The 15669-nt window shown below is 44.9% G+C and overlaps 1 protein-coding gene across 2 annotated transcripts in view; it reads left to right on the forward strand.

The window, feature by feature from the left end:
- Nucleotides 1-15669, forward strand: part of LOC123999104 (transcription factor RFX3-like) — a 40800-nt gene extending 25131 nt beyond the window's left edge. For both annotated transcript variants that reach the window (XM_046304516.1, XM_046304517.1), the window contains exons 7-17: nucleotides 590-709; nucleotides 1508-1632; nucleotides 3919-4034; nucleotides 4425-4540; nucleotides 6362-6516; nucleotides 6625-6722; nucleotides 6877-7026; nucleotides 7263-7471; nucleotides 7623-7776; nucleotides 7901-7943; nucleotides 10588-15669. In XM_046304516.1, the coding sequence (XP_046160472.1) occupies nucleotides 590-709; nucleotides 1508-1632; nucleotides 3919-4034; nucleotides 4425-4540; nucleotides 6362-6516; nucleotides 6625-6722; nucleotides 6877-7026; nucleotides 7263-7471; nucleotides 7623-7776; nucleotides 7901-7943; nucleotides 10588-10880 (1579 nt within the window). In that variant the 3' untranslated portion in view covers nucleotides 10881-15669. The remainder of the gene's footprint in view (nucleotides 1-589; nucleotides 710-1507; nucleotides 1633-3918; nucleotides 4035-4424; nucleotides 4541-6361; nucleotides 6517-6624; nucleotides 6723-6876; nucleotides 7027-7262; nucleotides 7472-7622; nucleotides 7777-7900; nucleotides 7944-10587) is intronic.

Genomic DNA, 15669 nt, shown 5'->3' on the forward strand with positions numbered 1-15669 from the left:
TACGTCTCTAGTCCTCAAGTCCTACTCTCTCTCCTCCACTTCTATCCTAACTCTACGTCTCCAGTCCTACTCTCTCTCCTCTTCTCTCCTCTTCTACTATCCTATCTCTACGTCTCCAGTCCTACTCTCTCTCCTCTTCTACTATCCTATCTCTACGTCTCCAGTCCTGCTCTCTCTCCTCTTCTCTCCTCTTCTACTATCCTATCTCTACGTCTCCAGTCCTACTCTCTCTCCTCTTCTACTATCCTATCTCTACGTCTCCAGTCCTGCTCTCTCTCCTCTTCTCTCCTCTTCTACTATCCTATCTCTACGTCTCCAGTCCTGCTCTCTCTCCTCTTCTCTCCTCTTCTACTATCCTAGTCCTGCTCTCTCTCCTCTTCTACTATCCTATCTCTACATCTCCAGTCCTACTCTCTATATCTCCTCGAACTCCTGCAGTTGAGTATTTCCCTTCTCCTTGGCCTTTATTTTGTCCCCATCTGTCTTCATTAGGATTTCTCGTTTGGTATTACAGCATGTTTTTGATTGGTGTAGTGTTCTTCAGTACTGAGAATAGTTAGCTGATCATTCCTGACTGTGTGTGTTGCAGAGGGAACTCGAAGTACCACTACTATGGGATCCGGTTGAAGCCGGACTCTCCTCTCAACAGACTGCAGGAGGACATGCAGTACATGGCCCTCAGACAGCAGCCTGTCCAACAGAAACAGAGGTACAACACACACACACACACATAGCTTACAGGCACACACACACACACACACACACACACACACACACACACACACACACACACACACACACACACACACACACACACACACACACACACACACACACACACATAGAGGCTTTCACACACACACACACACACACACACACACACACACACACACACACACACACACACACACACACACACACACACACACACACACACACACACACACACACACACACACACACACATAGAGGCTTTCACACACACACACACACACACACACACACACACACACACACACACACACACACACACACACACACACACACACACACACACATACATACAGGCTTTCATACACACACATACATACAGGCTTTCATACACACACATACATACAGGCTTTCATACACACACACACATACAGGCTTTCATACACACACACACACACACACACATACAGGCTTTCATACACACACACACACACACATACAGGCTTTCATACACACACACACACACACACACATACAGGCTTTCATACACACACACACACACACATACAGGCTTTCATACACACACTCACACACACATACAGGCTTTCATACACACACATACAGGCACACACACACACACACACACACAGGCTTTCATACACACACACACACACACACAGGCTTTCATACACACACACACATACAGACTTTCATATACACACACACACACACACACACACACACACACACACACACACACACACATACAGTACTGACTGAGGCGTGGTTGTTGTAGGTTTAAGCCGATGCAGAAGGTTGATGGTGTATCTGGGGAGAACTTCTCAGGCGGAGGCCAGCACACCCCCAGTGCAGCGGAGCAGACTGTCATCGCACAGAGCCAGCACCACCAGCAGTACCTGGGTGAGTGAGCAGTGTTTATGCTTACTAACTGACTTGCAGCGTCAATAGATTGATAGCGTATGATGCTCCCAGAAGGTCTATTTATTGACACAGTTTGTTTGATAGTAATTGCTCCTCTGCTGAGTTCTGTAAGCAGTCTCCTAAGTGTTCCTCTGCTGAGTTCTGTAAGCAGTCTCCTAAGTGTTCCTCTGCTGAGTTCTGTAAGCAGTCTCCTAAGTGTTCCTCTGCTGAGTTCTGTAAGCAGTCTCCTAAGTGTTCCTCTACTGAGTTCTGTAAGCAGTCTCCTAAGTGTTCCTCTACTGAGTTCTGTAAGCAGTCTCCTAAGTGTTCCTCTGCCGAGTTCTGTAAGCAGTCTCCTAAGTGTTCCTCTGCCGAGTTCTGTAAGCAGTCTCCTAAGTGTTCCTCTGCCGAGTTCTGTAAGCAGTCTCCTAAGTGTTCCTCTGCCGAGTTCTGTAAGCAGTCTCCTAAGTGTTCCTCTGCCGAGTTCTGTAAGCAGTCTCCTAAGTGTTCCTCTGCCGAGTTCTGTAAGCAGTCTCCTAAGTGTTCCTCTGCCGAGTTCTGTAAGCAGTCTCCTAAGTGTTCCTCTGCCGAGTTCTGTAAGCAGTCTCCTAAGTGTTCCTCTGCCGAGTTCTGTAAGCAGTCTCCTAAGTGTTCCTCTGCCGAGTTCTGTAAGCAGTCTCCTAAGTGTTCCTCTGCCGAGTTCTGTAAGCAGTCTCCTAAGTGTTCCTCTGCCGAGTTCTGTAAGCAGTCTCCTAAGTGTTCCTCTGCCGAGTTCTGTAAGCAGTCTCCTAAGTGTTCCTCTGCCGAGTTCTGTAAGCAGTCTCCTAAGTGTTCCTCTGCCGAGTTCTGTAAGCAGTCTCCTAAGTGTTCCTCTGCCGAGTTCTGTTAGCAGTCTCCTAAGTGTTCCTCTGCCGAGTTCTGTAAGCAGTCTCCTAAGTGTTCCTCTGCCGAGTTCTGTAAGCAGTCTCCTAAGTGTTCCTCTGCCGAGTTCTGTAAGCAGTCTCCTAAGTGTTCCTCTGCCGAGTTCTGTAAGCAGTCTCCTAAGTGTTCCTCTGCCGAGTTCTGTAAGCAGTCTCCTAAGTGTTCCTCTGCCGAGTTCTGTAAGCAGTCTCCTAAGTGTTCCTCTGCCGAGTTCTGTAAGCAGTCTCCTAAGTGTTCCTCTGCCGAGTTCTGTAAGCAGTCTCCTAAGTGTTCCTCTGCCGAGTTCTGTAAGCAGTCTCCTAAGTGTTCCTCTGCCGAGTTCTGTAAGCAGTCTCCTAAGTGTTCCTCTGCCGAGTTCTGTAAGCAGTCTCCTAAGTGTTCCTCTGCCGAGTTCTGTAAGCAGTCTCCTAAGTGTTCCTCTGCCGAGTTCTGTAAGCAGTCTCCTAAGTGTTCCTCTGCCGAGTTCTGTAAGCAGTCTCCTAAGTGTTCCTCTGCCGAGTTCTGTAAGCAGTCTCCTAAGTGTTCCTCTGCCGAGTTCTGTAAGCAGTCTCCTAAGTGTTCCTCTGCCGAGTTCTGTAAGCAGTCTCCTAAGTGTTCCTCTGCCGAGTTCTGTAAGCAGTCTCCTAAGTGTTCCTCTGCCGAGTTCTGTAAGCAGTCTCCTAAGTGTTCCTCTGCCGAGTTCTGTAAGCAGTCTCCTAAGTGTTCCTCTGCCGAGTTCTGTAAGCAGTCTCCTAAGTGTTCCTCTGCCGAGTTCTGTAAGCAGTCTCCTAAGTGTTCCTCTGCCGAGTTCTGTAAGCAGTCTCCTAAGTGTTCCTCTGCCGAGTTCTGTAAGCAGTCTCCTAAGTGTTCCTCTGCCGAGTTCTGTAAGCAGTCTCCTAAGTGTTCCTCTGCCGAGTTCTGTAAGCAGTCTCCTAAGTGTTCCTCTGCCGAGTTCTGTAAGCAGTCTCCTAAGTGTTCCTCTGCCGAGTTCTGTAAGCAGTCTCCTAAGTGTTCCTCTGCCGAGTTCTGTAAGCAGTCTCCTAAGTGTTCCTCTGCCGAGTTCTGTAAGCAGTCTCCTAAGTGTTCCTCTGCCGAGTTCTGTAAGCAGTCTCCTAAGTGTTCCTCTGCCGAGTTCTGTAAGCAGTCTCCTAAGTGTTCCTCTGCCGAGTTCTGTAAGCAGCCTCCTAAGTGTTCCTCTGCCGAGTTCCGTAAGCAGTCTCCTAAGTGTTCCCCTGTCGGTTATATCCTGCACTGAACCATTGATACCATTTTCTCAGCCTTTAGCATTTCCTTGTTAAATATCTACCCTGTTTGTTTCTCTGCTTTTTACTGGACTGATAACGTGAGTTGTTGTTGACCTTGATTTCCATGTGTCCCTCCTGACAGACACATCGCGGGCCCTGCCAGACTTTGTGGAGCTGGACCTGGGAGAGACCAACGTGGACAACGTCGGCCCAGACGACATCAAAGCTCTCCAGTCACTCTACAGAGAGCACTGTGAGGTCAGAGATTATCCATCACCTCTAACAACATTTCACACCAAAGTTTTGTATTATGCTAAATGTGCAAATGAATGGGAGCTTTCTTTGGCATGTATGATATTTCCATGTCTTCATCTCCACTAATCAAATCAAATTTTATTGGTCACATACACGTGGGTAGAAGATGTTATTGCGAGTGTAGCAAAATGCTTGTGCGCCTAGTTCCGGCAGTGCAGTATCTAACAAGTAATCTAACACTTCTCCAACAACTACCTAATACACACAAATCTAAAGGGGTGAATGAGAATATGTACATGTAAGTATATGGTTGCACACCAGATCATCCATGCTAATCAGAATGACTGTGAATGAGCATTGTGTGATGTTGACCATGTCGTGTGTCTCTTGCAGGCCATTCTGGATGTGGTGGTCAACCTCCAGTTCAGTCTAATAGAGAAGCTGTGGCAGACTTTCTGGCGCTATTCTCCTTCTGACTCAGTGGAGGGCGCCACCATCACAGAAAACAGGTCCTCTCTCTGTCTCTCTGTCTCTCTTCTCTCGCTCTCCGTTTCTCACACACACTCTCTCACTCGTTATCTCTCCCTCTCTCTTGTTGTCATTAATCATTGTCCATTAGGGATGGATCGAGATTTACAAAATGGTTACCTGGAGGAAAATGGGAGAGGGTCATGCTTTTTAAATTTCAGTCAAAGGAAAGGTTTAGTATATATTTTTTGTATGTAGTCCAGGGGAGGGTCAGGTAATGTGGAATTGATGAAATTTAAATATTTCTCAGTGTGTATCAGTTTTCTGTGTGTATCAAGAATGGTCCACCACCCAAAGGACATCCAGCCAACTTGACACAACTGTGCGAAGCACTGGAGTCAATATGGCATCCCTGTGGAAAGCTTTCAACACCTTGTCGAGTCCATGCCCCAATGAATTGAGTCTGTTCTGAGGACAAAAGGGGGGCGGGGTGCAAATCAATATTAGGAAGGTGTTTCTAATGTTTGGTATACTCAGTGTATACCTGATGCCACCCCTCACCTCTGATTCTCCGCTGGGTGCCCAATATCAAGTACGCCTATAGGCTACAAAGTCCATGCTCGGAGAAGCATAAGGCAAGTTCTATCTGTAAGATAGCTGCTGGGATGGTGTAAATAAAACTAGGCTGCATTACACCCTGTAATGGATATTCCAACCTTGAGCCCCGGTCTGCTCTGCTCTTGCTGATCAAAAAACATTTTTCTGAGCTGTCTAACCAATGGCTGTGCTGCGTAGGGCTACGGGGGCAGTTCAGGAGGAGAGTCAAAGGCTTTTCCAAAGAAAGTCTTTGACTAGGCATAGTCCACAAAATTCACTAGCTTGCATACCGACTACCTTGTTACTACTAAGCAATGTGGAATTGTTTTAAGGTCATACCAAGGATCATTTTGTGATTTGATTTTGAATTTTAAGACCCCTTGAAATATCCCAAAAATGATTTGATGGATAACATTTTGTGGCCTTACTCATATTAGCCCATAGAAATGCATTAAATAACAGATTCACTACTTGGAACAACAGTCCCCCGCAAAATAAATCTAAAGGAAGTTTGTTCTGAAGGATCTGTCCTACATCTGAGAGATAAGAAAGATCAGGAAACAATGTTTTTTTTACATGTATTTAATCCCTTATTTTTGTCACTAAACTGTCTCCATATACACTGTACTTCCGTAAATTGTTTCAACTGGTAGTGGGGGACCGTCAGACGAATCTTGAGGCTTGTGTGCATCTTAGAGCAAAACCAACATGTTCGTGAGAGTCTCACCTTTACATAGAGAGGTCATATTTGTGTGTAGCCCAAACTGTAGCCCACAATTCCTGTGTTTGCCATGTAATGCTTACTGGACGAAGAACAGTTTTTAAACGGCATATCTCAGGCTGTCTGTCTGTCCATGAAATGAGGGTCACTTTTTTAAGAGTTCAGGGAGGGTTTAGGTCAAATATATTTTGCTGAAGGGAGGGCCATCCATTTTCATTTCAGAGGTCTGATTTTCTCCATGTAAATCGTATTATAAATAACATTAACTTCCTTAAAACATATGTCCATTAGAGAAATATGTCCAGTAGAAACATATTTCATTATAGTAAGCCTAAACTCTTCATCCTCTTGAATGCTTCAAATATCCTTTTGATAAGGAAATGTTTCAAATGTCTTCCAAATGGACAGATGTCTTTTGATTGGAGAGATGTAATGTGGCTGGTCAAAAGTCAACCCCAACCCCGGACAGTAGGGCCAGTGAGAGTGAGGTGAATCTGATCCAGTATATGAGAGTATGTGTAACTCTTGAACCTGGTCTCCACAGTGGTGTGAGTGAGATTGAGGGCCGTCTGCCCTGCTGCAGACTGCTGGTGCTCTGTAGGAACGAGGCTGTGCTCAAGTGGATGAGTTCCTGTGACCACCTGATGTACCAGGCCCTAGTGGAGATTCTCATCCCTGATGTCCTCAGACCCATCCCCAGTGAGTGGCTGTCACACACGCACACTTTCTCACTCGTCCTTAGTTGGATATCAGAATTCAAATGTTGGTCATTAAATAGACTGCTGTGCTTTGTATCTGTCCCTCTAGGTGCCTTGACTCAAGCCATCCGCAACTTTGCCAAAAGCCTGGAAGGCTGGCTTAACAATGCCATGAACACCATTCCACAGAGAATGATCCAGACCAAGGTAAACACACACCTACTTGCTCACTTACTTACACACATTTTGACAAATCAACTAAAATGGCCTATTTTTGTATTATTTGCTTTGATCCTGACATTCCTGTTTTATCTGTTAGTTTTGGTCTGATTCTAATTGGCTGCTGTTTGATTGGCTGCAGGTTGCCGCTGTTAGTGCCTTTGCTCAGACGCTGCGTCGCTACACTAGTCTGAACCACCTGGCCCAGGCAGCACGCGCCGTGCTGCAGAACACCTCCCAGATCAATCAGATGCTCAGCGACCTCAACCGTGTCGACTTCGCCAACGTGCAGGTCCGTCTGTCCCTCTGGCTGTCCTTCCCTCCGTCCGGCGGTCTGGCTATGGTTTTGTTAGATTGTCTGTGTATTTATTTAGAGGGATACATCTGTCCATTGTATTGCCATCTGTCCTCATCTGTTAGTCCTCTCTCTGCTTGAATTAGCTGTTTATTTCATCAAAGGATGTGTGTGCATCTGTGTATTTGCAAGTCCACACTGACCCGTCCCATCTCTCTCGTCTCTCTCTTTAGGAGCAGGCGTCGTGGGTGTGTCAGTGTGAGGAGGGTGTGGTTCAGAGGTTAGAGCAGGACTTTAAGGCCACCCTGCAGCAGCAGAGCTCTCTGGAGCAGTGGGCTGCCTGGCTGGACAACGTGGTCACCCAGGTCCTACAGCCCTTCGAGGATAGGCCCAGCTTCCCCAGGGCGGCACGACAGTTCCTGCTCAAGTGGTCCTTCTACAGGTCAGCTACTGTAACGTCCATCGAAATAGATTAATTTCTATGTTTTTGCCCTCTTACCCAATTTAAGTATTGCTTATCATATTCATTGATTATTAGAAGTTTAGAAGTTTTCCAGTGGTTGATGAGGATCTCCTGTTCATCTCTTTTTCAGCTCCATGGTGATTCGGGACCTGACCCTGCGCAGCGCAGCCAGTTTTGGCTCGTTCCACCTGATCCGCCTGCTCTACGACGAGTACATGTTCTACCTGGTGGAACACCGCGTCGCCCAGGCAACCGGTCAGACACCTATCAGTGTCATGGGAGAAGTAAGGGCCAGAAGAAATGAACACGTTATATATATACAGACACACACACACATAAATGTAACAGTCCCATTACCCTTGGGCTCAGTTTCAGTATGGTTTCTGTGTGATGTTTATTGTATTGCAGTTCGATGACCTCAACGCCATGTCACCTGCTAATATAGACAAAGGTAAGCCAACCCCAAACTGTGTCTACAGGCTTAGTCTCTGTAGGTTTGTGTCTACAGGCTAGGTCTCTGTAGGTTTCTGTGTCTACAGGCTAGGTCTCTGTAGGTTTCTGTGTCTACAGGCTAAGTCTCTGTAGGTTTCTGTGTCTACAGGCTAAGTCTCTGTAGGTTTCTGTGTCTACAGGCTATGTCTCTGTAGGTTTCTGTGTCTACAGGCTATGTCTCTGTAGGTTTGTGTCTACAGGCTAAGTCTCTGTAGGTTTGTGTCTACAGGCTATGTCTCTGTAGGTTTCTGTGTCTACAGGCTATGTCTCTGTAGGTTTGTGTCTACAGGCTAAGTCTCTGTAGGTTTGTGTCTACAGGCTAAGTCTCTGTAGGTTTGTGTCTACAGGCTAGGTATCTGTAGGTTTCTGTGTCTACAGGCTAAGTCTCTGTAGGTTTCTGTGTCTACAGGCTAAGTCTCTGTAGGTTTCTGTGTCTACAGGCTAAGTCTCTGTAGGTTTCTGTGTCTACAGGCTAAGTCTCTGTAGGTTTCTGTGTCTACAGATTAAGTCTCTGTAGGTTTCTGTGTCTACAGATTAAGTCTCTGTAGGTTTCTGTGTCTACAGGCTAAGTCTCTAGGTTTCTGTGTCTACAGGCTAGGTCTCTAGGTTTCTGTGTCTACAGGCTAGGTCTCTAGGTTTCTGTGTCTACAGGCTAAGTCTCTGTAGGTTTCTGTGTCTACAGGCTAAGTCTCTGTAGGTTTCTGTGTCTACAGACTAAGTCTCTGTAGGTTTCTGTGTCTACAGGCTAAGTCTCTGTAGGTTTCTGTGTCTACAGGCTAAGTCTCTGTAGGTTTCTGTGTCTACAGACTAGGTCTCTGTAGGTTTCTGTGTCTACAGGCTAGGTCTCTGTAGGTTTCTGTGTCTACAGGCTAAGTCTCTGTAGGTTTCTGTGTCTACAGGAATGTCTCTAGGTTTGTGTCTACAGGCTAAGTCTCTGTAGGTTTCTGTGTCTACAGGCTAAGTCTCTGTAGGTTTCTGTGTCTACAGGCTAGGTCTCTGTAGGTTTCTGTGTCTACAGGCTAGGTCTCTGTAGGTTTCTGTGTCTACAGGCTAAGTCTCTGTAGGTTTCTGTGTCTACAGGCTATGTCTCTGTAGGTTTGTGTCTACAGGCTAAGTCTCTGTAGGTTTCTGTGTCTACAGGCTAAGTCTCTGTAGGTTTCTGTGTCTACAGGCTGTCTCTGTAGGTTGTCTACAGGCTAAGTCTCTGTAGGTTTCTGTGTCTACAGGCTAAGTCTCTGTAGGTTTCTGTGTCTACAGGCTAAGTCTCTGTAGGTTTGTGTCTACAGGCTATGTCTCTGTAGGTTTGTGTCTACAGGCTATGTCTCTGTAGGTTTGTGTCTACAGGCTAAGTCTCTGTAGGTTTCTGTGTCTACAGGCTATGTCTCTGTAGGTTTGTGTCTACAGGCTATGTCTCTGTAGGTTTCTGTGTCTACAGGCTAAGTCTCTGTAGGTTTGTGTCTACAGGCTAAGTCTCTGTAGGTTTCTGTGTCTACAGGCTAGGTCTCTGTAGGTTTCTGTGTCTACAGGCTAAGTCTCTGTAGGTTTCTGTGTCTACAGGCTAAGTCTCTGTAGGTTTCTGTGTCTACAGGCTAAGTCTCTGTAGATTTCTGTGTCTACAGGCTAAAAGTCTCTGTAGGTTTCTGTGTCTACAGACTAAGTCTCTGTAGATTTCTGTGTCTACAGGCTAAGTCTCTGTAGGTTTCTGTGTCTACAGGCTAAGTCTCTGTAGGTTTCTGTGTCTACAGACTAAGTCTCTGTAGGTTTCTGTGTCTACAGGCTAAGTCTCTGTAGGTTTCTGTGTCTACAGGCTAAGTCTCTGTAGTCTCTGGTTTCTGTGTCTCTAGGTTTCTGTGGCTAAGTCTCTGTAGGTTTCTGTGTCTACAGGCTAAGTCTCTGTAGGTTTCTGTGTCTACAGACTAAGTCTCTGTAGGTTTCTGTGTCTACAGGCTAAGTCTCTGTAGGTTTCTGTGTCTACAGGCTAAGTCTCTGTAGGTTTCTGTGTCTACAGGCTAAGTCTCTGTAGGTTTCTGTGTCTACAGGCTAAGTCTCTAGGTTTCTGTGTCTACAGGCTAAGTCTCTGTAGATTTCTGTGTCTACAGGCTAAGTCTCTGTAGATTTCTGTGTCTACAGGCTAAGTCTCTGTAGATTTCTGTGTCTACAGGCTAAGTCTCTGTAGGTTTCTGTGTCTACAGGCTAAGTCTCTGTAGGTTTCTGTGTCTACAGGCTAAGTCTCTGTAGGTTTCTGTGTCTACAGGCTAAGTCTCTGTAGGTTTCTGTGTCTACAGTACATGGAGTTCTTAAGATCTTTGAGATATGTCCGTCCAGCATGGCTGTGGGTCATTCAGCTTTTAGGAGCCTTAACTCCTATTACCTTGGTCTCAACGTGTTGTCACTTAAAGAGCAGCGCCTTCAATTAATACCCATTGATTTAGTTAAATGTAACATTCAAATGTTAGTAAGAAAAGCTGTTTTTTTGTGCGCAGCCTTTCCTGTCAAAACAATGGTCCCGCAGGACTCCTGAGAATCCTGGAGAATCATTATTTTAACTCTGTATCTCTGGTCTTCCTGCCCATCTGTCTGACTGACCTTGTCCCTCTGTCTAGACGAGGTGAGTGAGATGGACAGTGACCTGGAGGAGGACATGGAGGAGTCCGGGGAGCCGCTGGCCAAGCGGGAGAAGGCTGAGGTGGAACATGAGCACCAGGTGATCCAGGTGATTCAGGTGGGGGCTCTGGAGGACGGCAGTAACCCCGTGGTGGGGGTGCTCCAGCCGGGCATCCTGCACTCCCTGCCCCAGCCCCCCCAGAACCATGCTGAGCACATCCTCACCACCTCCGCCGCCACCACCACCATCCGCCACTGCAGTGCCACCGGCAACACCTACGCCTCCGTCTGAGAGGGAGATGACCCCCCCCCCCCCCCCCCGGGCAACCTCTCTGTCTCTCGCTGTCACGCACGTCTGCACTGTCCCCTCTGTCGTACGCTGTGTTTTCTCTGCACTCGTCTAGACACACTCCTCCCCCCTCCACCCTGACCAGTAAGGGAGCGTGAAAAACATCACGACCACAGCTGGCGTCACACAAGCGGTGGATGGATGAGTAGAGCTAGACGGGAATGTGGATCTGCTGGGGAGTCATGTGGACGGGCTGTCTCTGTCTGTCATGTGGCTGTCCTCTGGGTCAGGGAGGGGGATTGGGAGGTGGGGGGGTTGTACAGGCGTGAGACACTGGCTGACCCTACTGTAGCTGTGTAGAAGGGAAGGTGTCCTTCCTTAGAGATTCACATATTTCCTGATGTTTAAAAGCTCAAATCCAAGCCACCAGCCCCAGAATAACAACGGCATTGATTGACAGAACACCTGGTTCTCTCTTAGATTGGCTTGTTTAGTATATATCTAAACAACCACACAGGTGCTATTCTCTTACACTACCAGATGTTCAGACAGAATTCAGTTGAATGACATAGTATTTTTTTGAAGTCATGAATCTTTCGAAGCATTGTTGAGATATGACATTTGGTGGATTATGATTGCTTATTGCTTGTAATGTGTTGTTTGGCATCCTATGATCTATTGAATAGTGTATAATTGTAGCCATGATCCCCTGATAAGCACTAATGGCTTTTAGCCATGAAGTTAGTTCTGCCCATGAAGGAAGACATTCTGTTATTTATGCTGTTACTGTGTAGAGACCGAGAAACGAGGTTAAACAGACAAGCTGTAGTACACCACTTCTACAACACTGGCTTTTCTACACATGTCATGCATAGTGTGGGGTGTGCTTGACTTTTGGCCTTGGTTTGGTTGGGTTTAGATGCTCGATAGTGTGACAAAATGACATTAGTTGGACTTATTATCTACTGATATGTTCTCAGTACAGTAGGTGTGTTTTTTTGTAGGTTTCTTGAGTTCTGAATGGACCAAAAACCAACCAACCAGAGGAAACTGGCAAAGCGAAAGAGAGCCATCATGGCTGCCACAGTTACCACGGTGAGGGTGATGCGTGTTCTGTTTCCTGTCCCAACCCAACAGTGCCGTGTTGCAGAGCAGAGTGAATGTCAGGGATTCTATGTACCTCGGCTTCATCGTAGTGCCTTAATAACCCTTACTGCAGCTGTCCATGTAGTCCTGACTGATTGTGTGGTTGAGAAAGGATAGCGCGCACACACACACACACACACACACACACACACACACACACACACACACACACACACACACACACACAGACACACACAGCTCCTCTGCATTACTGTCCCAGCAACAACTTTGTGTCTCTGGTGACTTGTGGCTGGATTTGGGCTGGCTCATCAGTGTTACTGCAGGGCTGGAGAGATGCAGGTTCAGAGGTGCTTGTTGGGTTCTCTGTGCTGGTTCTTTGAAATGTTTTGTTTGTTTGTACCTGCTCTCACTCTTTCCACACTCGAGGCCTGCTCCTGCTTTGGCCTCTGCTATTGGGTGAAGTGTGTGTGCATGTGCAGATGGGAGGACTTGATTGAGATGTTGATTATGTGTGTATGAATGAGTCTGAACATGTGTTTGAGCACACCCACTAGTCACCCTACCTCACACCAGTGTTGCCAGCCCGTTGACACGTTACAGCACAGTCACCAAACTTGTTCTGACATACTAACCGTATTACTCCTTCAACACTTCACACTAACATTATACATGCCTGTTACACCACACACAACTAAAATACACAGTCATTTCAGCCCCTTCAGTTCTTAGTCCACAACGTCATCACCCCTTATTATCTCCCTTCTAAAGTGCATATTTGTATAGTGGACCAAAAGTAGATATTTTCTGATATTTAAAGATATATATATATATATATATAAGGATGATACAATGTATTCATTTTGTTTGTTTTGTTTTCATGTGGTTGATCTGATTGTCATCTGTGATTGTTTCTTTTGTAGCTCTTCTGTGATTGGTTGATTGACTGTGAAATGGGTGGGGCATGGGGACCAGCTTCTCTGATGACACTGGATACACATTTTGTACTTGAACTGTTATTGATAGCTTTTAGGAAATGGAGAACACACAGGAACATTGTGTTGAACTGGAAGAATCTTGTTGTTGATACTACTGAAGTTACCTTTCTGTTTTTTAACTCTCATCTGGAGAACTGTCTGCACCAATGCTTTGCCTCGACTTCATTTATTAGTATTCATAGTGCTTTTGTTTTACTATTTGAGAAATTATTCTTAAGTTATGCACATGTATCCATGCGTAAACCAGTCTTGAAAATGGAATTATAACTTCTGAGAAACAAAATGTACCTGCAAAAGGACTGGAATTATGTTTTCAGTGGAAGTGGATTTATTTGATAAACTACATTTTCTTTACAGGTATATGAGAAAGGACAAGTAGAATTATGTTGCCTTTCATTAGTTTTTGCGGAAGATAAAGTGCGTTCACTTTAAACTGAAGGTCATCGACCTTGCTTACAGGTAATTGAAGGCCTTTGGGCATTTGTTTACATGCCAAACTCTGACCTCACAGAAATGACAAGATCTTTCTTAATGACTGTACTGTCACCCAACATGCCGTTAGATATGGCTCTTGGACTTTGACCTTTTTGTCATGAAAATACTGAAGATGTTAAGATTAAATGTGTATTCATTTGTGCCTGGAGTGCAAACGGCTTACAGATGTGCTTTAGAATCTTGAAAGTGCTTTTTTTAGTCTTGCATGCCTTTTCTGTGCTGCTAGAATCTGTTGGTTTATCTATTTATTTAATTTTATATGTGCCAGACAGTAAATGCTGTATTCACTCTGTAACCTCATCAAACCTGCCTGTTTTAACATCAATTGTGTTTTATTCATAGTTGACCATTCACAAAAAGTACATTTATATTTGTTTAAGATTGAAAATATTAGGGCCTTCCCTTTTTGGTTCCTTGATAATTGAGCCCATTTCCAACGTTAAAGGTTAGATCCAGCAACTACAACGGAAAATATCTTGACATCCTGCAAAACATATCAGCTACTCTCAAACTATGTCAGTTGGGAGGGGTGAGAATACGGCAGCTTCACTGATCCACGAGACCCAGTGCCTTTGATTTTGCCCAGGCAGGGGGGCCTACGTCTCTGGTCTGACTCCATGGTTCCAGATACAGGCTCTTTAGACAGGCGTTTTATGGTAGTGAGGTGAAAACGGCTGCTCACAGTGAGAGGAGGATATGTGCCTGAGGGATCGTACACTTCTACCCTTGATCCTGATCTCATCCAAACTATGAGTACTGGTCAACTGTTACTGACCAATGACCACACAGGACAGTTTACAATGGATGGAGCTTTGCTCCAGATATTCTCTGTTGGACTGCGCATTAGGAGAGAACTACTATTGTATAGATTTACTGTATCACTAAACTAACAAAGATTGGAGTATAACTGGACTGGGATATTTGCCAATAGCAACACTGTACTATGACTTTCATTGTTGTCACGATCATTTCCTTTCGTTGTATGATATTCACTGATTGCTGTACGTTTGCTTTATTCATTATGATTTGGAATATTTTCCTGTTCTATTTTAAGTGCCATTTGACAGTCTAGTGAGTTGTGGCCCGCTGTAGCACGCTCTAATGCAAGCACACGCATTTGGCAGTGGATTTATGGGGGAACCTTTTAGTTGAAAACTCCCCAGATGTAACCAAGATGTAAATATAGACAAAATGGGAAGAAAGGATATTTATTTACTGTCTCCTTAAATATTTGTTTTGTTCTTTTTGGATGTTTTATTTCAGCCAAAAAAACATTCATTTCTCTTTTTCCTCGTTTTGGATAATGTATTGTATTCATATACAGGTAACTGCCACGATAATGTTAACACTTCAGTAAATGAGGGATACAAAGTATGTTTAAAAAGTAGGTGGTTCTACAAAGGTGTGGTTCCTGAATTGCTTAAAATTAAGCAATGAACATCCCACCATGCTTAGGATCATGTATAAAAATGCTGGGCAGGCCCTTGTTTTGGCTAGCATGGCTGTGCCCCTATCCACAGGGCATGAGTGGTCACCTGAATGGTTTTGATGAGCATGAAACAATGTAAACCATATGCCATGGCTGTCTGTCACCAGATCGCAACTCAAATGAACACTTGTGGGAGATTCTGGAGCCGTGCCTGAGACAGCGTTTTCCACCATCAACAAAACACCAAATGATGGAATTTCTCATGGAAGGATAGTGTTGCATCACTCCGATAGAGTTCCAGACACTTGTAGAATCTACAGTGTTTTCAGAAAGTATTCACACCCCTGATTTTTTTTCCAAATGTTTTTGTGTTACAGCCTGAGTTTAAAATTGATGAAATTGAGATTCTCTTGACACTGGCCTATACACAATACCCCCATAATGTTAGACATTTTTACAAATTCATTTAAAATGAAAAGCAAATGTTTTGTCAAGTATGGCAAGCCTAAATAAGTTCAGGAGTAATAATGTGCTGAACAAGTCTCACAAGAATTTCCAACAAAGATTCAGCCACAAAGACTAGGGACGTTTTCCAATTCCTCACAAAGATGGGCACCTTTTGAAGTAATTAACTCACCATCAGGCCAATGGTGACTTTAAAACAGTTAGAAGATTGATGGATCAACAACATTGTAGTTACACCACAATACTAACCTAATTGACAGTGAAAAGAAGGAAGCCTGTACAGATAAAAAAAAATAAAGCT

Source organism: Oncorhynchus gorbuscha, linkage group LG16 (genome assembly GCF_021184085.1).
Source record: "Oncorhynchus gorbuscha isolate QuinsamMale2020 ecotype Even-year linkage group LG16, OgorEven_v1.0, whole genome shotgun sequence".
Lineage (NCBI taxonomy): Eukaryota > Metazoa > Chordata > Actinopteri > Salmoniformes > Salmonidae > Oncorhynchus > Oncorhynchus gorbuscha.